Here is a 25,266-nt window from a genome sequence, read left to right as displayed (position 1 = left end):
CACTTAATGATAATATTCCTTTTGGTCAAAGATAAATTATCAATATTTTGCTGATCTGACACTATACTGTAGCTTTTTCTTTGTTAAACTCTGAGTATTTTGTTGCTTATGTGAATAATTATTGAGCCAGTTTTAAATAAATCAGAACAGATTTCTTTAATCTCTTTGCAAAGAGATTAAAAATACTTAATTCAAACCACTGGAGCATTCAGAAAGTCTACAATGTAAGATGATGCTTTCTCTTTATTCTGTAGCTGGAGGAAATATCTATTATAAAAACAGCAACAGTACTGTTTCCTGGTTTGTTCCCCCACTTTATTTTATGCCTAAAACATTTTCATGGTCTAAATGAAGGTAAAAGTTCAAATAGTACTGGTATTTTTTTTTTATTTAAGAACAGAATAAAGCATTTTTAAATATATTAATTTTAAGTATGCTACACAAACAAGACGCTGGTTTGCACGTTAACAGTTTTCAAACCAAGATTGCAATGGCCCTTTCCCACCCGAAATACTGATGCAACAGACTATTTTTTTAGAACAAATATAAATTCAGAAGTCCTTTAGTAAAAAGGTAGTAACAGAAAATTAAAATGCCACAGCTATGATGGTGACAGATCAAAGTAAATGTTTTGAGAGAACCAACTTCCTTTATTTTTACAGATTACTGATTTTTTACTGTAAGGCATGAAGGTTTATATATGGTTACCAAAGTGGTAGCCACAATCATGGGTATGGCTCGTTTGGACCACATCCAGGGTACAGAAGAGATTTGAACATTTAATAGAAGAACCAATTCAAAAGAATAGCCCTGGATAGGCTAACTTAAAACTTCCACGTATTTCAAAAGTGACTTCATTTGGCTAAGCACAAGGACTCAAAAGTTTTTCATTGCAAGAATATAGCAAATGAAATGACAATCTGGTGACACAAGAATGAAGATGCTCACTCTCTTTGACTTCACAGTTGACTTCCCACACAACTACCTTCTTAAACTTTTATTTACTGTTTTCATGAAATTGGATATAAAAAACTAGACAGATCTACCATGATGAAATGCAATATATGACAAGAGGCACAAATAATTAGAAAAATCTATAAGCCTCCATCTCCGTGATGAAACTTGGGAATATTGACCACTAAAGAATATTGTCTGAGGAGGATCATGGTATGAAAAATCACACAACAGTGTTTAAAGATGAAAGAAGAAGGTAATATGCTGAACATAATTTAAAATATCATTTTATGTTATCATAATTCCAAAGAAACAACGAAGACTTTGGATTTTATTCAGATATATCCAAAAGGACCCAACATTTTTTCAAGTATTGTACTGCTGCTAAGTCAATAATCTTATGTATGTGTACCCTAAACATTATTGAAATGTAATACTGGTAAGCATTATGTGCAGGAATTCCTATCATTTATTATGGTGTATCTAAAACAGCCCAATATTTAATTTCAATGAAATGGATAGTGATGATTCCTGAGACTGGAGAGAGAAAGCTTTGTGTATAAATATGTGATGTATAAATCACCCCTATTCAGGTTTAGCAAGGCATGCAAATTATATCTTAGGTACAGAAGATAGTAAGGGTAATCCTTTGAGCAACTGGGCTTCAAAAACCGACATTAACTAAAGATGGAACTCTCTCCCCAAGTCAGTAATAGCACTTATTTGTTTGGCTTCTGGAAAATCCCAGATGATGACAACTTACTGAAATAAATACTGGAGGAAATATACATCCTATGTTTACTTGGTTCTACATGTTAGATGATCAGGACAATTAGGTATGCCTGATGAAGACATTAATCAATCTGACATTTCTTTTCAAGTTTTTCCAGTTGCAATGAACTTGCATTGTAAATATTGAAAAATTTGACCAACAAAATAATGGCTTAAACAGGAAGAACACATTCCCCTTCAGAAAAGGGAGAAGTCCATTTAAAAGTCTCACTGGTGATGGGTCTGATTCCGTTCTTTATGGAAAGAAACAAAATGGAACTACAGTATAGAGAAAAGGTTGCATTTCATGAGTTGCTTTTGGAAACTATTTTTTTAATTATATTTTGGACACTCCAAGTCATTGTCAGGAATCTAACCTTGATCCTATGTTCCATGCAGAAAAGTGAACAGTGGCTGTGGCAACAAGTGAAGCTGTGGTTAGTTGGCCCAATTTCCTATTTAGGCATTCTGGCTGCTGCATGATGTGAAGAAATCCTCATAAAATCTTGGATACCAACTACAACTACAACATATAGATTTTGCAGCAGATTCAGGGAGCCAGACAGCTTGGAATACCAACTTAAAGAATGTGACTTGGATTCTTGCTGTTTTTCAGGCACTCCAACAGGCTCCCTTTCTGTGCAAGATATCAATATAAGAAGCTTCCAGAGCACAAAGGCAGAAAGCTAGGCAATTTTTCCTGGACTAAAAAGAATATGAGGCTGAAGGTGCAGGTGAATAGGGAAGATTCACTTACTAGTCTTCTTTTTCACCTTGGTGGCATTGATATCTGCTTTTGTCTTCTGGATTCGAGAGAAGATTTCCTTAAACAGAGCTTTATATTCTGGCTGACTCTGCTCTAGCCGTTTGTCTACAGCTTCTACATGTTTGCTAAGACTCTTCTCCATTGTTTTGAGCTCTTCCAGCTCATAACTCTCTCCCCGGAAGTCTCTAAAGGAGCTGTCACGGGAGATGGGCCGAGAGGTTTGTACACCGGCATGGCGTACGCTGTCCTTATGCTGACGGCACTTGCTGAGAAGCTCCTCATACTTTTCCAGCAGGGCATGGTATTGCTCATCCACTTCCCTCAGGATTGACATTCCCCTTTTCCGTACATTGTTGGCATGGAGTGTATAATTACCTTCATGGCGACTCACAGCATCCTTGGTTACAATGGCATTAAGGGCTGTGTCGCTACAGCTTTTCCGGACAGGATGGTTTGGAGAAGCTGCCATGGAGGATTCATGATTTTTCCTCCCATCTTCCTCAGAAAGGTCTATGTAGTCGGCTTCAGGAGCATTGTTTAATGGCTCCAGAAGTGTTTCTGACAGGTTATCCTCTCTACTGAGGAGATACTTCTTGACTTGTTTCATCTGCTGGAGTTCCAATAATTCAGTTTCCAATTCTTTAATGCGCAATTTGCAGCTTTCCATCTCACAAACTCGTTGCTCAAGATCTGAGTACTCCTGGATGACTGATGTATACTCTCTCTCCACCCTTTCTTTTCGCTGCTTCTCCTGATTCACTTGGGACCGGAGAGAATTTACCATTGCTTGCAGTCGCTCATTCTCTCGTTCCAAGGGCATCTGGCTGAACTCCATTGAAGAGCTGTGGATTTGGAATGCATCCTCATATCTAATATTAAAAGGATAATACAGTTAGCAAATTAACACAGGATCCATAGTTAGATAGCGTTATCATTCTTGTGAAGTGTCTAGTGGGACACTTCTGGATAACTCTGTTGGCCTTAAAGATAGGCATATTTCATAACACAATGCAATAGATATATATGTACCTTTGAGCTACTAGTTTTCTATATATAGTTATATATTTTTCACAAAGGATATTCAAATATATAATCTTTCCAAAATTCTGTTTATCACATATCCAAGATTCAAAAAGTAAATCTGTATACAGATAGTCCTTGACTTAAAACTATTTGTTTAGCGACCATTTGAAGTTAGAACAGCATTGAAAAAAAATGATTACGCTGGCCCTTGCATTTACAATCATTAGAGCATCCCAAGGGTATGTAATCAAAATTTGGATGCTTGGCAACCAGCATATATTTATGATGGTCGCAGCATCCTAGGGTCATGTGATCATCATTTGTGCCCTTGCCAGCTGGCTTGCAACAAGCAAAGTCAGTGGAGAAAGCTGGATTCATTTAACAACTGCAGTGATTTGCTTAACAAGCATGGCAAAAAAGGACATAAAATCAGACATGACTCACTTAATAATCACCTTGATTAGCAATAAAAATTCTGGTCCTAATTGTGGTCATAAGGACTGTTTACAGCATATATGGTAGATACTGCTTCTATGTTGAATGCCAGTATTCTCATTTGAGATGAGTCCTGACAGCAGCTGATATCTAAAATCTTATATCTTTCTCATTCAAACACCAGTTTTAACTTACATGGGAAGAGTGAAACACTACAAAATTACACCTTTCTTCCAGTTGGGTTGCCTAGAACCCCTAGTGTTAAAACAGAATTGTGCTATACCCTGAAGTGACTGAGACCCTGTACTTCTCAATACAGTGTATTTCTGTAGTAATAAGAGCTACTATTCCATTGTGATTATAAAGAAACTATACTGATCCTTACTGGCAGGTGGATCATTATCAATACAGTAGTACAGGGGTAGGCAACCTTGGCTCTTTTATGACTCGTGGACTTCAACTCCCAGAATTCCTGAGCCAGCCATGCTGAGGGGACAGGGAGGTTTCCATGCTGAGGTACGTTGGCTCAGGAATTCTGGGAGTTGGTCCACGAGTCATAAAAGAGCCAAGGTTGCCTACCCCTGCAATAGTAAAATGAAGACGTAAAAGAACCTTATTCATTTTCCCCATTACCCTAAGTTTCATACAGCTTGGATGCTTACTGAGCAATTCATGAAATTTCAGACCAAAAGTCCAGATTTTTACAGATTTATTTATCTGTTAAATTTATGTCTGACTTTTCTGTAGGAGTTCAAAGCAGCTTATACAAGGATTTCCTTTAATTTTGCTGCCTCAACCAACACTCGTGGCATAGGTAGGATTGAGGAAAGAGGACTGCCTCAAATTTTTCATGGCTAAAGGTAGATTTGAATGTGGATCTCCATGATCCTAGTCCAACACCTATACCATATACCAATATTCTTGTGGCATTTTTAAATCTTGAGAAGAATTGGATAATGAATAAAAGACAGAATAGTGCACTGTGACTTTTTATTAAGACTCTAATGCAGTGTTTCTCAACCTTGAAATTTTAAGGCATGTGGACTTCAACTCCCAGAATTCCACAGTCATGCTCTAATGCATGGAAACATTCTGAAATTTAAACTTGAACCAGGATTCAGTTAATATCAGGTAAAGTTTAATTTAATTTAATTTAATTCCTAAAGGAAATTAATACAGTACATTTGGTAACAAGCTACAGGAATATATCCCATGATGTTAACTTGCTTTTCTTTTATATAGTGCCATCTCTATTTCGTTTTAGAGTATAAATTTCAACTGCATTGAAAAATATGAGAAAGGAGAAGTTAAATAGGAAGGAATGTGACATGGATTTAAGCTTTGTTCCATAAAGAATTGGATAAAGAATAAGCAGAATTTGAAGAATAATTATTTCAATCATCAATAACCAAAAGGACACTATGTTCCTTGTGTGTCCTGGATATTATACAATATTTAACTATATCACTTACATCAGATCTAACAGAGCAATTTGGCAATACTCCTTGAACCTTGTTTTGATTTTCTGATGTGCTGTCCAACCCCGCAAAAAAAATGATATACTGATTTGACAATGGAGAGACACAAAATAAGTAAGTGTAACCATGGGGACTGGCCAATTCCCCCTTTGAAATTCTGTCTTCAGGTGCCTTTGAATCTGTCCAGAGTTAGTGGGAGAATGGATATAAAAGAAGTGCTGAGAAAATCATATCTGGCTTAATTCAGCATATATTCTTCCTTGACTCCAATAAACAAGCTTGTGAATGGGAAGGGAGCGAGCAATACCAGACTCCCCCATGCCTCATTCATATATGGACTAGAAAGAGGGCAGTGAAATCCCCCTTAATTGTTATAAATCAGTTATCTTTAAAATGCAAATGTTATAATGTTATACATAGCCTTAGGACACCTTGGATAAAACATATCAAAGGTGTGATAAGGATATTTTTACATGGATACTTAAAAGATTTTGCCTAGAATTATTTTCGAATCTAAAGACAACAGTAATTATGTTTGTCAGAACTGCATGAATAATGTTTACTGATTGGCTCATTGATTTTTCGACTGTTTCTGCTAGAACCAGATGGGACACCAAAGAATTGCAATTAGTATTGACGATGAATGAGATCTCTGACCTTCAGCTGGTAATGAAATAAAGCATGTAGAAATATGTATATTTTTATTATTCTGTAATTCTGTGTCAAATGGAGGAGTTTCAAGTGTGAGAGGAACTCAGTCAGTGCTCTGAATGTGTAATGTGCACTAAAACTAATACTAAGCTAATGGTGAGGAGTGCTTTAAACCAGACATGTCAAACTTGCGATATCACGTGATGTTACTTGACGTCGCGCGATGTAACGGAGCTTTTCCCCCATTGCTGGAAATGGGGTGGGTGTAGTTTTCTTGTAATATGTCCGGCCCGCGGGCTGGCAGTTTGACACTCCTGCTTTAAACTGATATAAAGGAGAGTAACTTCTTGAAGTAATTATTTCCATCCATTTGATGCTGCTGGCATCAGATGAAACAATCACTGGAACACAGTGTAGCCTATTTCAAAACAGCCTCTTCTATTTGCATAAATTAGGGAGATATTACATAAACTAATCTAAAGTCTTTGTGCTGCATTGCTGCCCCAGCACATGGCAAGTGCACTTGTTTTCATTTCGAATGCCAATCTAATTGTTTGTTTCGGAGAAAGAAATGAACTTCAGCTTCACTTTATCTCAAACTGAAGTTCAGTTGCCTTAAGAGATTTCTATCTACAACCCTAATGAGAACCTCTCATTGGCACTACAGGAAGTTTAATAATTGTTAAGCCCACTTTTTAAATATGTTTCTCCTGCATCAGTTTTCTGCTACGTGAGCATTTACAGCCTAGAAATTAAAACAAATTGTCAAATTTAAAAAAATATATTTCAATTCATTATTGAATAAATCTTTAAAAAACGAACTAGAGTTTTCAGAATAATGCAGAAAATCCCAAGCCTTGATTCAATTAAATGACGCCTTGATTTCTAATATAACAAATGGAGATTTGAGAATACTGTGAATGGCTCCAAAACTGGGAAGCAACTATTTCCACAATTATTGAGGAAACAGTTGGGAAGGAAGAAAACAGATGTAAAGGTCCACACAAAGTTAAGATACACTATTATATCATCTGCTTCCTCTATAAATTAACAGTTGGCCAAGCAGAGATATTTAACAAAAATGAAGTACTATTTCTCCTGTCCAAAATACCTAGGACTTGAGCATAGTTCCTTGAGACAAGGAAATGTGTGGATCGTTCGACGCCTTTCTCTTTTTTCCCGGCGGACACGCAGCTGGTCTAAGCTCTGCAGTTCTTCTACTTGTTTTTGTAGCTCGTCAACTTGATTTTGCAGTCCTTCAATAGTTTCTGTCAGGCTGTAAATAAATTTAGGATTGATGGAGGAGAAATGAAACAAAAAGCTGAGCACTAAATTGCATAGAACAAAATACAGACATAACATGAAGAAATGGTTATACTACTCGTATACCTATGCTTTCCTCCAAGCTATAATTATCTGCAGCACCATCTCTGGAGAATATGTATATGTGCCCTTCAACTAAAATTTTACACTTCAACAATTCTGGCCTGTAAATTGCAATTACATTCTCAGAGAGGTAAGCTCCTATTAGAATCAGCTGACTGTGCTGTCAACTTTTCTCTGTTTCTTTTCTCCCTCAATATTAATTATGTATGCTTTCCCCAAATATTTAAAGAAGCATAAATCAAAGAATAACTATGTTTCTATCTGCCTATTTTTTTCAGAAATGCTAAATCATCCAAGTTGCTGTTATGTTATGAACCGAACCTTCTCACACATCCCTTTTCCATTTCAACACATTTTCAAACGTTTGCTTTTTCCATCCTACAAATCCTACCCTGGAAATATGAGATGGTATAGACTAGAGGACTCGTCAATAGTGTTTTCCAGTGGGAGTTATGTGTCAGAATTTTTCACTCCGAAACACTTTTAAACTACCCTTCAGGAAACAGAATGTACAATAACACTGGGGCAATGATAAGTCCAAAACAACATATGGGATAAGAGAGAAGTCATCCATTCACATGCCCATCTAATATAATTCTTTCCTCGTAGGGAAGCTGGCTCACTATATTTTTTTTATTTGTAACAGGTGTTCTCAAAAGAGAACATATTTATGTATCTCTCTGTCACATTGTTTTCAGGAGGGAATATGAGTACAAAATTTCCTATTAGTTCTGAAATCAGCAGTTTTTATCATTTAGAAGCTGCAAAATGCAATAGCTAATCTTTCTAAAGATTGGAAAACAAAAGCCCTCACTCAAATCTGAATACTCTTTCAACTATTAGGTAACTGCCAGCAATGCAATCTCTACCTTTCAATTTTTGACATACCTGAGACAAACATGATATCCCTGGGCCCCACGGTATGGTGGGACTTTTCAAAGTCTTTGTGAGCTGAATAAATTACCTTTGTTCAGCTGTCACTATAGCAAAAATTGCAAGGTAACTGCTCTGGAGAATTGTGGGAACCTCCACTTCATTCCACTTACCCACTCCATAGAGACGCACTTCTCACTTGAACCCAAGGCATTTTAACGTTCCCCCCACCCCCAAGCAAATGCAGGGAAGAAATGGCAAATCCAGGGGAAGGATATTGACTGACTGCCATTTTTGCATTTTTCCTGATTGACTAGCTAGCCAGCTATATGCAAATTCAGGGAACATAGCAAGACATGCTGCAGAGGTAAGAGGGATATTCCCAATGTCTGTGTAAAGGTGTCAATAGATTAATATTAATTTTCTCATTTGGTTGTCAGTAGACTTAAACAAAATTGACTTTATGATTAACTGTGGTAAGAGGGGTTGTATTTTCCTGTCCATGACTATGAATGAAAAAATCTGATCCTTTGAGGATAGCAAAAAAATCTTAAATCTACCAATCAGACCCACCAGACAAATGATTACCATTGTATCTTCTGCTGGGATGCCTTACTCTCTAGCACAAGCTTCTGGTTGGCCAATTCTAGATCCCGTGCTGTTAAATCCAGCTGTTCATAAACTTTAGCATGCTGTTCATTCATATGCCGCAACATTTCCAGCTGTTTTGTCAAATACTATAAAGAAAAACAAAAAGAAGTGCAGCCGAACCAATCCAATCTCTTTAAGAATAGCATAATTAAACAGAAGGCAAATCAATTGCAACTTTTTAAATGTCTAAAAATGTGTCTCTAATCAAGCATCAATTTTAGGATAGCCTAGGCAATTATAAAAATGAGCAAATGGGATAATCTATCTTTAAAAAATAATATAAAGTTTTCTTTCATACAAAAAGAACAATCTGTGGAGAGATGACTAAGCAGAAACTATGTTGGCGACAGTTACAAAAACATGTTTTAAGCCCAAGAAATGAAGAAAATATCAGAAAGTAACTCAAATGGACTCTGCTTTAACTCCTCCCTGGGGTATAAGATGGAGGGAAGGGAAAATGCAGTCAGGATTCTTGTGTTATAGGTTTTCTTCACAAAATCGATCTTCAATCTTTCTTGAGGAATCTGTTTCCTGAACTGAACTACTTCAAAGGGCTGACCTCAATCTTAAAAGCCTCGCTTCTCTGCCTCTTACATTTTATACAGATATAATTTAAAAATACATTTATGAACACTCATACAGATAATCAAATAAGACACACCAATTTAAATCCCTTTAAAGAAGCAGAAAATGCCTTATGGAATTCTTTCCACCCTTTTAAAAAAGATACTCTGCATCACGAGACTAGAAAGGACAGAGGGGCTTATGATGAAGCAGTCAGAAGCATTCTGAGATGCTTCCCAATTTCCTCTCCCAGGCAGACACACGAGGGACTTTCCCCCCCCCCTTCTGTTTCTCCAATCAGGGCTGATTACTTTCAACACAATCTTTCTCTTATTGGTTTTTCCCACATCAAATTATCCTGTTTATCGAGAATTATCCCACAGAGAGAGTTATGAGTCTCCTTTCATCAGCGTTTCTCAACCTCAGTAATCTTAAGATGTATGGAATTCATTGCCTTGAATTCTCCAGCCAGCACATCTTAAAGTTGCTGAGGTTCAGAAGCAAGCGTCACTTTACACAATTCCGTTTTGTTGGGTAAAAAAGAAAAATAAGAGAACCTGTACTAGCTCAAAACAACCCATATTAAAGTTTCTGCCCAGGATGGAAGTGTATGAGCTGGGGGACAGAGGGCTTTGCTGGATAATGACAAAACAAACGCATCTCAAGTGACAAAACACTTTGTCACGGAACTCTTCTGCTCTGTTCTTCCAGGGCTTAATCCAGCTTTGCTTCAGCAACTTTCATGTGTGCTTCACACCTTCTCCCTAATCATACATCTTTGTGGATGCTGCTAATTTGACTGTCCTAAATTAAATCCTACCCAAATATTTACATATATTTTTTAGCAATGCTTAATGTGCACTTGCAGCATAAATGGGTTATTTGAGTTATACATTTGCTTGCACTTTCCCAGTCTCTGTTGAAAGTACCTCTATCTCTTGCACTTGTTCCTCATTAGTGGTGTACATTTGCTGCAGAGAATCTTCCAATTCCTTGTTGCGCTCCAGAAGTGTCTTCCCTAATTCGGCTGCTAAGTGCAAGTCTGAAAAGCAGACAAAACATATATAAAAGCCTTTTTACTCTAAGTAATTTGGAATACCATATGCAATGCTGGTTGACACCTTTAAATATTCTTAACCCATTTTTTTCAAGAACCAAAGCAGCTAATGCCACTGAAAGCTGTATCAAACTTCAAAGGTAAAATCAGTACACATCTGACATTACATGATTAAAAGTAACTTCTTTAATTATACTTCTTTTAATTCCGAAGAATCTTATGATAAAAGCCACACTTATTTTGTCCCTAATTCTTGCAGACTAGAGGTGTTTTTAAGCCTCTTATATAATTGAATCATTTTCTCTCCAACATGATTTTTTCCTACACACGATAGAAATATTTTATTATTGGGTTCAGCATACATATTTATGAGTGATTTAAGGTTACTTATGAGTTATTTATTTCACAGCTCAGCTGAAGGGCAAATTGTTCTAATTATCTCGCTCTGGTGGAAATTACAAGTCAGCAGTGCTAATTGTATTTCTGCTCTCCTAATTTCGTATTATAATTCTTAGCTGCTCAGAGAAGATGTCCTGAAGAGTGGCATATAAATTCCATAGTAACAAGAAAAATAACGAGGAGGATATGACTAGAACAGTAGAACTAGCAACACGTGCTTTATAATATACCTTGTGACCTCTACAGAAAGATACAAAACACCAGGAAAAGCATTCAAGTTTACCTTGAGGTAAAATGGGTGGTCTATAAATTTTATAAATAAATAAATGTCAATGCCTTCAAGGGATCCAAAATGATCCTATTTTGCTGATACTAAGCCATCTGGAATAAGGTATGATCATGGCAATCTGCTACTACTTCAGAGCCTCCTGAAGAACCTGAAGATGTGTGGGGTCCAGCCTATACTGTAAAGGGTTTTTAAAAAGTGAGCTCCTCCTTTGATTTAATCTGGAAACACACTGGCAGTTAATATAATATTTGTGAGATTCTTCATTATGCACAGTAAACAGCCAACAATTGTCTTTGGCAGTTATAAATATTTGGCCCATCCCTTAAAGAAATCAATTTGCCTTTCTTCCTTATCAGGTGGCTGACACATGTTGTTGTTAGTTGCGAAGTTGTGTCTGACCCATCGCAACCCCATGGACGTTCCTCCAGGCCTTCCTGTCCTCTACCATCTTCTGGAGTCCATTTAAGCCCACGCCTACTGGTTCAGTGACTCCATCCAGCCACCTCATTCTCTGTCGTCCCTTCTTCTATTGCCCTCAATCTTTCCCCGCATTAGGCTCTTCTCCAGTGAGTCCTTCCTTCTCATTAGGTGGCCAAAGTACTTGAGTTTCAACTTCAGGATCTGGCCTTCTAAAGAGCAGTCAGGGTTGATCTCCTTTAGGATTGACCGGTTTGATCGCCTTGCAGTCCAGGGGACTCGCAGGAGTCTTCTCCAGCACCATAGTTCAAAGGCCTCAATTCTTTGGCGCTCAGCCTTTCGTATGGTCCAACTTTCACAGCCATACATTGTAACTGGGAAAACCATGTCTTTGACTATACGTACTTTTGTTGGCAGGCTGATGTCTCTGCTTTTTAGTATGCTGTCTAGATTTGTCATAGCTTTCCTCCCCAGGAGCAAGCGTCTTTTAATTTATTGGCTGCAGTCCCTATCTGCAGTGATCTTGGATCCCAGGAAGATACATAGCCACAGACAAACTATAGTTATTCCATTTCTAAAGAGATTTATTCAACTTCCTCTCTCATAATCTTGCTATTTGGTCAAAATGCAATTGTTCTAGTTAGAATTTAACTTGCTAGGCCAAATGTTATGTGAACTGACTCATTTTAAAGGTATTCTATTTGCTTGGACTTTTATATATTAAGTGTTTATTTGATGCCTTTATAGTTGTAGGATAGAGACTGGCAGAGGTAGGGGGAGGAATTAAATGAGGCAGCAGTTAGAATCCTTATCTAGCCACAAAAGAATGAAGTCTAACCTCCCTTGATTGCCATTCACCTGCATTTAATTCTGTCCAGGTATAAACTGTTAATCTGAGAAGATTCCTGTGAATAGGCTTTAGCAATAAATCAGTAATTTAGAAGCTTCATATGTAGACTGGTTTTTGGCAATAATTGCTATTCTATGCTGCCCTGATTATTATGAGAACAAAACCAAACATGTTATATGATGGTATATAAGTGCAGCCTAGAAAGTAAGCTTTAATCTTTTTTTCTTATATTGTTCTATAACTTCCTCAACTGCTTTCTATATTGGATTATTAACCCAGAGTGTCTTGTAGCTTACAAAACACTTAGGGAAATTGGGTTTATAGTTTTGTACAACAACTCTCCAATACTTTTGTCCCTTTCTTATCCTCATCAGCAATTTTACCAAGTCCTCCCAGCTGCCTTTACTTCTGTTTGATCACCATTTTGTCAATGCAACGAGAGAAGATTGGAGTATTGGCTGTCTCAGGTGGAACATCACAGAGACTTTCAAATGCAGCTGCCCATTTAAATGACAACTTTCTCAGGGCAATATGGCTATAAGGAAATGTCTTAATTATCCCATCCTGGTGGGAAGTAGAAGGGGGTAGTGCTACCACTGAAGTGCTAATTGAATCACTGCCTTTTACTTGGGTTTCTCTGAATTTAACAAGCTACTGGTGTTGGGCAGCTATTATTTAGAATCCGTTGCTATAGTAAAAGGAGGAGAAAGGTGCCCCACTTCTTTCCATCTGCTTCATTCCCCATACTTGCACGGTTCAGGTTTCAAAATTAACATGCCTTTCCTTTAATAGCTCTTAAGACATATATAGCAAGACGATTTAGCCTCTACTAAATCTCTTGATAAAAAGATCAGTTATTAAAATGGAAAGGTGAATTGTGATAAACATATCTACATTGCAGACAAGAAGTAATGGTGTACAATAACAAAGGTAAATTATTAGTAAATCAGTTTTGCTTAATTTTCCTTTAAAGGCAAAGACTTCTCAGGAAGCACCATATAATATCCAAAGCTTGGCTTAGGAGTTTGGTATTCCTGAACTTTTATCTGTTGGTTATTTGCCAGAAATCTGATCTCCAGTTTTGGTACTATAGCACTGAATGAATTGTTAAGAGCCAACTTAATGTTAATTGCAATAATGATATGTGAAAACCCTGGCTGCCAATTGTATTCTTTGACTGGAGAATATTAACAGGGAGTGATAATTATTGCTAAATTATTGCTAAAAAGACATATACAGTCATCTCCAATTTTCTAAGTGTGCTCAGGAGACTGACAACATAACAAAAATGGGTTAGATGGAAACAGTATTTATATTTCTGTTGTATTCCCTGACCAAATTTTTCATTCAAATTACAACATTACATAAAACACTTGAATTTTGTAACATTAAGCCACTTCAAAAATAATGACACAAAAATACATTAGCCAGGAAATATAAATCCAACTATCCTGGTACAGGTTAGGTACTTAAAATTAAGCTGAAACATTCAGAAATCCCTGAAGGAAAAATAGCTTTCCTGATATGGAAAATACATTAGCATGGTTATTGGAGATGATTCCAAAAGAAAGCCACACAACTTGTACAGTAGCCCTCCCTTTAGTCGTCCATGTAGAAAAATAACTCTAAAGAAGACAGAAAAACCAGGCAGATACGTAAGAGGATAGGCTCCTTGAAATACCTTCTCCTTTGGATTAACTGAACTTTTTGAACTATCTGTACCCATAATTCCACATACAACACAGTGCAATAATTCAAATGAAAGGGTACAGAAATATCAAACCAAGAGCCTTTCCACATGAAGCCTTTGTACTACATTGAAAGTAATTCTGGGCTTCTGCAATCTCACAATGTCCAATATATACACTAGCAAAGTCAGAATTAAATTGCACTGAGACCACAAGAAAAAGCATCACGGCACTGTGGATGGAGCCTGTGATCCATTTCCCCTTGGCAGAATCTTCTGCTCACGATGCCTTCCTGCTCTTGGGTTTCAGGCCTTTCAAGGAGAAAAATAGCTTGACATTTTTTTTCCAAGCATAGGTATAGTTGGGTTTGGTTTTGTTCTTTGCAGAAAATCAAATGAATAAAATAAGGATATTGTTGTAGGGTGGGTATTTGATTGCTAACTGCTCGGTATTAGTACAGAAGTATTCATGCTGATTCAGTAAGGTAGAAAAGATTTGAACTTCTGAGGATTACGTCACTCATAACCCTCTCTATTCATCATATGGCATCTAATTTAATCTGCTGGGATTGGGGTTACTTTAAATGGATTAAGAAACCCAGGATTTTACTATCAGGATTTTAAAACCAATCCAGCAATGTTATTGTAGGCGTTAGAAGAGATGAAAATAAAGAAATTGTGGTAAAATATAATTTAAGCTTTTTTTCTATAACTGAGTAATACTTTATTGAAAGAAAGTAAAGTTTCCATTTTAAAATGTTTACTATTTAAATATTCATTAATTTATTACTGGATCAACAATTTCAAAATGACTGTATATGATTTACAAATAATACAAACATAACATGGAAATAATAAATCCATAAGGCAATAAGAATAAGTCTTACTGTCCTTTAATGTACCAAGCAAAAAACCAACAATGACATCAGCAACAATCATCCACTTTAGGGAAAATACTAGCAATCGTTGAAGTTGTTGCAGTCTTAGTCTTAGTGCTTCTCCTGGGCTGGCACCGACTTAACATTGGATGAAACATAAAGAAAAGAGGCAACAGAAAACTAATCAAAACAAGCAAACAAAAAAGAGAGATCACTGATGATGGCAATCACTCAATAATGGGTCTCTAAATACCCCTAGATCCTATTAGATGATTAGAAATTGCATATACACAGGTCCTGAATCACTGAAGGCCTGCTTCTTTAATATATTATTTTTAAAAAAATATCCAGGGATTTTGCATGCATATTATTGGCTGGGTTCAGATATTATACTAAAGTAGATTTGCTTTAGTTATTGTTAAAGAAATTGTTATTACTATGTTCTGTGAACCCTGCCAAGCCATTAAACATGTTTTATAAAGTCTGAGTTCACACACTATGCTTACAAATAACTATGTAAATTAATGTTATATAGTGTGGAAAACCAAAAATATTACAATACAATAAATGAAAAAGGAATATGAGTGTGTGCACATACACAATCTCTCTCTCTCTCACACACACACAGAAAAGAGAGAGAGAGAGAGAGAGAGAGAGAGAGAGAGAGAGAGAGAGAGAGAGAGAGAGAACGCTTATTGAACTAAGATGATTATAGAAGCTGAGACCATCAGAACTTTTAACCATAGAAGCAATAAATGAGAACTGATCTGGAATTTTTTTGGGGGAACTATTGGAGATAAGATGTAATTCAAAAAGCACACTTGGACTTCTTCGTTACTTATTTACTGTTTAACTGACCTTCTGTAAAACACAGGGACTGCTACATCATATAGGCACTTTCAGAATAAATATTTATTCTTCACTAGAGCTTGTAAAATCTGGTAAAGTAGCTTTATCAGCTTGCCTTTTTACAAAAGAGACATCCAATATTATGTCAGAAGAATGAGGAAGGCAGATAGCAGCACAATATGAAAACATGAACTGAGAATTCATAAATTCAGAATGGAACAAAATGGCAACAGTCTAGGAACCAAGTTGTCATGGTTACTGAAATAGCTCTGGGTGACCCGACACATTTGTCACACTCAGTTCAGTTCTAGGGCAGCTTAAATAAAACATAAATAAATTAATTGTGGTTAATAGAGCTTTCAACTGTATGTTTATTCCATCTATTTTAACCATTATCTAATAGTTAAGCTGCACACTAAATAAAGTTTTAATAATGATTTTTCTATATGACCATTCTTCAATGTGTAATTAAAGGTCATCATTTATCATTCCACAAAGAATTTAACTATCTCCATTCAAGTCTGAGGCAAGCAAATCAATATTACAGGGATTTAAGTCTATGCTCCACTCACATAGGGGAAAAACAGGAAGTTAAATATCTTTATGGCAACTTGTACATCTTGGTGTCACAACACCACCGGTATTTTTAAAAGGCATATACTAATTAGAGAAGAATGAGTGCTAAAGTTGGAAGGAAATCAACATTTGGATTTGGTCTTTGTATATGAAATGAAATCAGGAGACAGGCTAATAGCATTCTGTCTAGAAAAATCAGTATTTATAGCAAATGCCCTCTTCCAGCAGTAATTGATGTCTATACACATGGAGATCAATGGATGTATAACAACTAAATCAAAATGTAGTATGCATTGTTCAAGCAAAGATGCAGAATCGCTATTTGGTCAAAAACCAGACTTAGGGCTAAATATAACTGTTTTGAAAAAAAGCAAACTTAACAAAGCAAATAAAATAACCAAAGCTACAAAGTATAACTCAGTGATACCACGTCTGATAACGTGGCAAATATAATGAACAGAATTAATGATTAGATTGAAATCTGTGACATCATTAAAAAGAAGACAAACAAAAATATACCGAAATATAGAGAGAAGGAAAGTTGTTATGACAAAATTCAATAGTTTGGTTGCCTTGCAAATTCATAACCCACTAGGTATCATTTCTTTAATTTTCCTTTTAAAAATCTCTTTTCCTTCCCATTTGATTGTTCTCAATTTATTTACATTACTTTTTTAGTTATGTCTCCTTTCCTGTGCCTTTTGCTTTTCAGCTTTCTTGTGTTTTTAGTGTGTAATCAAACAGCCATTTTGTCCCCTTTGCTTTCCCTCCCAGATTTAATATACATTTTACAAATTTATTATCTCACCGTTCTATCATTTGTAAATCAAATACTATCTCTTTTAATGACTTAAACAAAGATAGGGTTCTTTTTCTGTACTCTTTATTATCTTTAAGCACTTCTGTTCTCTAGAACAGTGTTTCTCAACCTTGACAATTTTAAAGCATGTGGACTTCAACTCCCAGAATTCCGAGCCAGCATTGCTGGCTGTGGAATTCTGGGAGTTGAAGTCCACATGCCTTAAAATTGTCAAGGTTGAGAAACACTGCTCTAGAACAAATCTGATGAGTAGAAAGTGGCTTTCCTCCATACCTTTCATTATAATTTATTCAGTTGCTATACATTTAATGATCACTGCCTCTCATATTATATAATACTATTACTGATTTGGCTGAGAGACCCTAACCCACCTCCAGGGCCAATGATAGGTTCTGTAGTTTAACCAATATCAATTATATCTGATCATGAGCAATCTTCCATTAATGGTAAAGAAGTCTTAGGAAATCATTTCCTCTGCATCCTAGCTAATGGGATAAAAAAAAATGCATGTTCAATGCATAACATAAAATCCTTCATAACCCTAAACTGTGTTCATAATTTTGTCATTAAATTAAGTTTCCAAAGAGAAAATTTAAAATATTGAAACCCAGTAGCCTCTTTGCTTTAACAGGCTTTCCACTTTCTTAGAACTGATTCTTATTATCCTAAAAATGTAGAAAGGCTGCAAAAGGATCTTCATAAAAGTATTTTCATTAATGCTGAGCTCTAGTAAGAAATTTTTCTAATACTGTTTTTGTACCTTCTTTGAAATCTCTATTACTAATAATTTTTCTTGTGTTGATTAACATTTTAAGTTTATTTTGATTAGTACCATATGTGTGATGAGCAGAGTTCCAAGCATAAAACTGAGATGATACATAATCCAATACTGCTTCACATCTTTCTTACTTCAGTTCCCCATACCTGTTAATTAGAGATTAGAGTCTTTATTTTGGCCTTACTAACCCAGGAGTAAGGAAATCCTTACCTCCAATAACATACTTTTCTGAAATTTTTTTTTTCAAGCGAAGTAGTCTAGCTTTTTAACTTCTGCTTCTGGTTTATTCTACAAGCTTTTTCAGTTGGAAAAAAAATGTTTAATCTACTTTGAATGCATAATAAACTCCCAGTAGTCTTTGTAACAATAGACTAACATTAATTTTCTAGAATCACCAATACATTTGTGATTTAAGGCTATGTCAACAAGATTTCATGCTGCTACTTCACCATACCTTTATTCAGGGCTTTTTTTTGTCATAGAACGCCCAGAATGGAGTTCCGGCACTTTTTTTGGATGGAACCTTATAGGGTAGGCAAGGCGGGTTGTATAACATGTGTGAGTTCCGGCACTTTTTTTTTTTTTTTAACAAAAAAAGCACTTGCTTTATTTACAATCAGACAATGTGATCCATAGATTTGAGCAGTAGAAATATTTAGGAATGGCAAGTAGCACTCCCCTGAACACTTATCACTAAAATCCAATAACAATCCAGAGGTGTTAAATTCCTGCTCTTTTCAAAACAGTTTTTTAAGTCTGCAAATCTTTCAATAGGCTTAAAGCCATAGCAAATTAAACAAACCAATTAATTTTAATATGGGTCCATTTCAAGACTGAAAAACTTTTGCTGACCTTGGAATCACTTCTGAATTGTGTCTGTGATGTCAGAATAGTCCATTTCAAGCTTGAAGCATTTTTAATTTGAAAGATTTTGCATTCATCTAAAGGCTGTTTCGTGGAAGAAAATATGGCTTCACACAACTTAAAATGAAAACACAGATCAAAAATCAGAATAGAGCTGGAAGGGACCTTGAAGATCTTCCAGTCCAGACGTCCCCAACCTTTTGAGCATCAGGGACAGGTTCCGTAGAGAGGTTTTTCTGCAGACCGGAGGGGGTGTGGTTTCATGTACTGCCTACATCCTGCAAATAGCGCTTTGTTTGCACGGTTTGTGGCATGCCTCGGCCCGGCGCCTGTCCACGGACTGGGGGTTGGGGATCCCTGTTCTAGTCCAGTCCTCTGCTCAAGCAGGAGATCCTATACCATTTCAAACACGTGACTGTCCAGTCTCTTCTTAAAAATCTCCAGTAATGAAGCACCCACAACGTCTGAAGGCAAGCTGGCTAATTGTCCTCACCATTAGAAAGTTTCTCCTTAATTCTAGGTTGCTTCTCTCCTTCATTAGTTTCCATCTGCTGTTTCTTGTCCTGCCCTCTGGTGCTTTGGAAAATAAACTGACCCTCTCCTCTTTGCGGCAGCCTCTCAAATACTGGAATATTGCTATCATGTTGCCCTCTAGTCCTTCTTTTCTCTAGACTAGCCAAACCCAAATCCTGCAACCGTTCTTCATGTTTTAGTCTCCAGGCCTTTAATCATCTTAGTTGCTCTTCTTTGTACTTTTTCCAAAGTCTCATCATCTTTTCTGTAATGTGGTAACCAAAACTGGATGCCATATTCCAGGTGTAATCTTACTAAGGCTTTATAAAGCAGTACTAATATTTCGCGTGATTCTGATTAAGAATTCAACATTCATACTTCTCAGGTAGGAATCATTGAATCTGCTCCATCACATCAAGGCATCAAATTGGGAGACAATCATTTAAGCAACAATATGAATTTCAGCAACTAAAAAGCAATGGCCAGTATCTGCACAAGTGTGTTTACTAAAAATATAATTACCCCAGGGAAACACCAGTGGAAAGCTAGGCCCAATAAGCTGAAGGGCAGAGTTAACCAAAATGATAAGCTTGTGGAACAGGATGGGCACAAATCAAAAGTTATTTAGAAGAAGTGCTCTGGATTTTGCATAAGCACTAGACCAGTGGTTCTCAACCTTTTTAATGCCGCGACCCTCAACCGGTCGTTAAGTCGAGGACTACTCAACCAGTTGTAAGTCGAGGACTACTCAACTGGTACAGCACCGTTTGCAGAATGGGACTTTTGGCAGGCTCAGCAGGGCAGAGACAGCCTGGACAATTCCTATTGGCTTTTGAAAGCCAATAGAATTAAACACTATTCAAGAGAGTCTATTCTATTGGCTTTCAAAAGCCAATAGAATAAAAGGGAGTAGCACAGCTAAGGAAAATGGGAAAAAAATGGCGGACTGCGTTGTTTGGCGACCCCTGTGAAATGGTCGTTTGACCCCAAATGGGGTCCCGACACACAGGTTGAGAACCACTGCACTAGACAAAGTCATAAGCAAATCAGTGACTAAATTCTTTCTTTGGAAATTTTCTTCCCCAAGCTGGTTGCACAGAAATGTACCTGACTCTTGCGCTGGAGAGGAGCACTGCCCTACTTCTCCCTCATGTACAGGACAGGAGGACCTGGATAGTCAGTTAAATTTTTTCCTATTACAAATGAATAGAAAATATCTGGGAGAAAAGTAGCATATATGTAATTTAGTTTTATGGTATTTATTATTCCAAAATAAGGTATTTCATTGGTGGGGATTTTTGTTTACTCTTTCAAAATATTTCTATTTTCAGCAAATGAAACAAAAACATCCTGGAGAAAAAAGATAGAAAAATAATTCAGAGCCTTCAGATTTTTTTTTCCACAACGCAATTAATTTTGGTGACAATGGGTTTATTGGGTTTTGAAGAAATACTGGCTGGCCGTATAAAACTGCTTGGTGTGGCTGTATGTTGTGCAGATCTTATTTAGACTGTGGTAATTAATCTATGTAATTATGTGTAAGAAATGATAAGAAATTAAAATATGTTGTCCTGGTAAATCTAGAACAATTGTTTTGTGCCAGCCTAATCCACTCCACAAGGTTGCTATGAGAATTGATTGGGAAACAAAGCACACCAAGTCTTCAAAAGTGGCTGGCACTGAGCGGGATGCAATATATAGAAATAGATTACAAAAGGAGATGTGTGTGTCATGTTCTTGAACACAACTATCAAATCCTAGCAAGAGCCAAGTGGGGTTTTTTTTGGCATCCAACTGCAATTCAGTTTAAAGAGGCATTGTGAAGCAGGCAAGAAGCAAAGGTTTAGAAAATGTTCTTTGATTCTTCACAGTTAAATTTCCTAATTCTCTTCTCCCTTGACAACTCTTAGCAAACATTCCTTGGAAAAGCTGCTGGATTATGTCAAAAGAGCCACATCATCATCTTCCGGCTGACAGAAACACAGCTCACTGTCGCCACTTCCCTCCGTAGTTCTTCCCCTGTTCATGCATTCTAATCATAGTACTTCCTGAAAAGAGCAAGGAGCAATACTTTGATCCCAGAATGCCTTTCTTCAGCAAATAGGAATGGGAGGAATGATTAAAGCAAATACATACATGTATGAAAATACACATTTCAACAAACTATTTTTTCCTACAGGCTGTTGTTTGTGGATGGATGCATTTACTGGGTGCATTTACTGTACAGTCAAGACTCAACAAATAATTATTGGTACTGTTTAAATCTGCTGTTACAGCACTGCCTCCAGCTGCTTTTTAACAATGAAGGAAGAACAGTATAAAGAAAAGGGAGGTTTTTACTGGTAGAAACAAAATACGGTAAGCCCATTTTTGTTGATCCTTCATTACCAGTATTCACTAGATTTAAATCTGAAAAGAATCTAATCCTATGCAAAGAATTAGTTCACATGTCCATTGCCTAAAAATCAATGAGTAATATTGTCTATGGAATACACATCTGCAAAATCAGAGAACTTAAAAACTGGGGAAAGCCCCAGAAAACGATTCTTATTCCGAATGGTTTCATCTCTCATGATATTTTGCTGTTGACTATAGTTAATTCAGACAGTTCATGGGATTTCTTCTTATGTAATATCCTCTCCCTCTTGTATTAAAGATATCTTTTAGAGCAATATCTTTTGGAGGTTAGCTCAAAGGCTTTGTGGAACTGTATTGGAATTACATTAAATGCAATTTCTTCCAAACTTAGAACCTACAGAATTTTTTGACCCTGCTAGCTGGAGATAATGCAAATCACATTACAACACATTTGAAGGACATCTATTTGGGAAAGGTTTTTTGTATGATACCATCCATCTAACCTTTCAAGAGCTTGAGACAGAAATGTTTTCATTATTATGACTGACAGAACTGAAATTATAAGATGAAACTGCAGTCTTCTGCTTTTTTTGTATCAACTATCAAATTATAAGTTAATTTATTTTTTTCATATCAAATTTTTAACTGTCCAGTCAGCTACAAGGAAAAATCAAGAGGAAAGTAAGTGTATACCAAATACTTTTAGGAAAAGAATACAGTTAATGAAAGCAGAAAAATAAAACGTAGCATAAAGATTGGTATTACATGTAATCTAACTCATTGGGACAATCATAAGAATATTCAAACTACAGTAGCTTAAGAAACAAAGAAAATGCAAACAAGTGTCATACTGTAAATATTATATACTTTTGGCACCAGATATAATTCACTACAATAAGGGGTGGTTAGTATATGTAGCCCTTTAGGTTAGCTTCTAATTAAAATACTGTTACTTATGAAAAACATTTATATTCTACAAATCATTAACTGAACTAGGAAAGCAGCAGTAATATATCCTTCACAGATGAATTCACAAAACAACCATTGTTCTTAAAGTTTTTTGCTTTTAGCAGTGAAAGCATTTAATCTGAAGAGCAAAGAACCTGCCAAATTTTGCTTTTCCTTCATAAAGAAAAAGCAACTAGACTCCCTTTATACTACATATCTAATAGCCATATTGCATCATACCACTCTCCACACCTCCCCACCAAAAATGACAACACTACAAAGAGTATCAATGTTTCAGAGTCTTAGCTAGGTTCAATGCAGCTCCATGTAGTGCAATAGTCTTAATACATGACAGCTTTGTGCATCATGAAATCATACCATGTAATCCCAACAGTTTTTCTGCATTGGTTCTTTGGCTGATATCAAAAAGTTACGCAAAATTGTTCCTGCCTCACAGTTGCTTAGCAGACCATTGGAACATAATCAAGCCTGTAGATTAGACCATAAAATGAAAATCCTGGGAAAAAACTGTTTGTAAAATACTTCCATGTTGTTTTCAATAATGTTTATGAACATTTCCATGAAGTCACCAAGAAACTGAGACTGACTTTAAGGAACTTATTTGTATTTCTAGTACTTACTATTAACACTTTTTTGAAACCTGTTTGTCATTAATTTTTACAGTTTATCAACCTGATGTGCTGCCATGATACTCCTGCAAGATATAGTGTAAACCTGTGTATCTGACCTTGCACTAAGGCTGCAGTTGGCATATTCCATCTTAAACCACTTTAGCTATAGCTCAGTACATATTAACTTTGACATTTAAAGATGCGCTAGCTGTCCAAATAGTACCATAAAAACACAATCTTACTTCTCATTCAAAGTATAATGCAGAATTATTAGAGCATGGTACTGCAAAAGTTTCCATTCATTGTCATCAAGCAAAATCCTTGGTGGTCTTACTGTTGTAGAACAGATTTACTGTTGCTGGTTGAAGAAACAGACCAACCTGCATTCATACACACACACACACACACACACACACACACACACACACACGGCGGATAAAATTTTATCTTTCCTTTTAGGATCTCGAATGTATGCAAACAACATGGAACAAATAAGATCATAATTGGACTATATTTAAGACTCAATGTTTTGGTAGAAAAGTTTAGGATATGCTTAAATTAGTGTGACCCAAAAGTCCTAAACTATGACCTTTCTCTATAATAAAGACAACTTATCAGCAATTAATACAAAGTTAAACCAGTTTGTTTATTTATTTATTTAATTTGTATAGATGTCCATCTCACATGAAAGTTACTCTGGGCAGCATACAGCACTTGATTAAAAATGTATTTAATTTCTTATCAATATTTTAAACAATTTTTACCTAAAGAGTCCTCTAGGAAATATAATAATAATAATACTAAGATGATACTTTTATTACTGTCAAACAACATCTGCCTATCCCAAGCCCTTAAGGACTAGATAGGTCTATAAAAATGCCAAACATTTTAAACATCTGGCTGAGTGTGCATCCAACCATAATAATAATGGTATCTAATATGAATTAGATAAATACCAAACCAGAATTTAGTAATGCTGCAAAAAGTTAAAGTCTAAATACTTATTTTCAAATTCCATGTGACGTACCCCAAATTGGGAAACTTTTATGTCTCAGCAAAATGATGTGCAGAATTTGCTGTGACTCATTGAAAAATACTGCTGGAAGCACACAATGTAACATTTTGCTGCGTTTTACAAATTATCTCTTTTTAAAATGTTGGATCACATACTGTTGGATTATTTGCAATTGAAAATCGGATTATTCTTGGTTAGATATCTCTGATTTACAACAGTCTACAATTGACTCCACTGAAACGAAGTAAATTTAGCAGGATGAGTAAGCTAATTGGACATAAACCACCCAAGTGTTTTAAGAGTTTCTGCAGGGGATAAACTCTATGAGCCCTAGAAATCTAAGTCAGTTTTAGCCTAACAGAGTAACAAGTGGAAAGCAAATCTTCCTCTGGGTCTACAGAGGCATTTTAATTTGAAATTGTCCCCAGGGCACACTGTGAACGGCTACACGTGCAATTTGATGACTTTAAACTCCCCGTGAGATGCTGCAAAAGAGGGCTTCCAGAAAAAGAGATAAGCTTTTTAAAAATCTAGCTTCCTTCTGCTCTTGTCCGGACCTGCTGGGTCATAATTCAGGCCGTCCCCTGTGTGAAGTGCAACCCTCGCTGGGGTGCTTGTGTTTTTACATTTCCTTACCTTGTTCCAAGTCTTGCTGGTCATACCACGGTTCCTCCTCCTCACTCTGAAACTCATCCATCCTGTCGGCGCTTAGCATGAACTCTACTCCGCAAACATCCAAAATTGAGCTGCGAGCAAAGAAAGGCTGACCTCCCAAAAGATAATA

At 36.3% G+C, this 25,266-nt stretch overlaps 1 protein-coding gene and 1 long non-coding RNA gene across 2 annotated transcripts; one reads left to right on the top strand and one right to left on the bottom strand.

Moving 5' to 3' along the window:
- Positions 1-370: 370 nt before the first annotated feature.
- CDR2L (cerebellar degeneration related protein 2 like) lies at positions 371-25,197 on the bottom strand. Its single transcript, XM_039342896.1, has 5 exons — positions 25,119-25,197; positions 10,482-10,594; positions 8,926-9,074; positions 7,190-7,354; positions 371-3,360 (listed from the first exon to the last, which is right to left on the bottom strand). The coding sequence occupies exons 1-5, from the start codon at positions 25,195-25,197 to the stop codon at positions 2,475-2,477; spliced, it is 1,392 nt and encodes a 463-aa protein (XP_039198830.1). The 3' UTR covers positions 371-2,474.
- Positions 7,362-24,072, top strand: LOC120307772. Its single transcript, XR_005556640.1, has 3 exons — positions 7,362-8,704; positions 21,709-21,887; positions 23,520-24,072. It is a non-coding gene; the product is annotated as an uncharacterized LOC120307772 (long non-coding RNA).
- Positions 25,198-25,266: the final 69 nt, after the last annotated feature.

Source organism: Crotalus tigris, unplaced genomic scaffold, assembly GCF_016545835.1.
Source record: "Crotalus tigris isolate CLP2741 ecotype Arizona unplaced genomic scaffold, ASM1654583v1 scf7180000017814.3102382, whole genome shotgun sequence".
Taxonomy (NCBI): Eukaryota; Metazoa; Chordata; class Lepidosauria; order Squamata; family Viperidae; genus Crotalus; species Crotalus tigris.
Note: the sequence above shows the minus strand (reverse complement) of the source record. Positions and strands in the feature narration are given on the sequence as shown.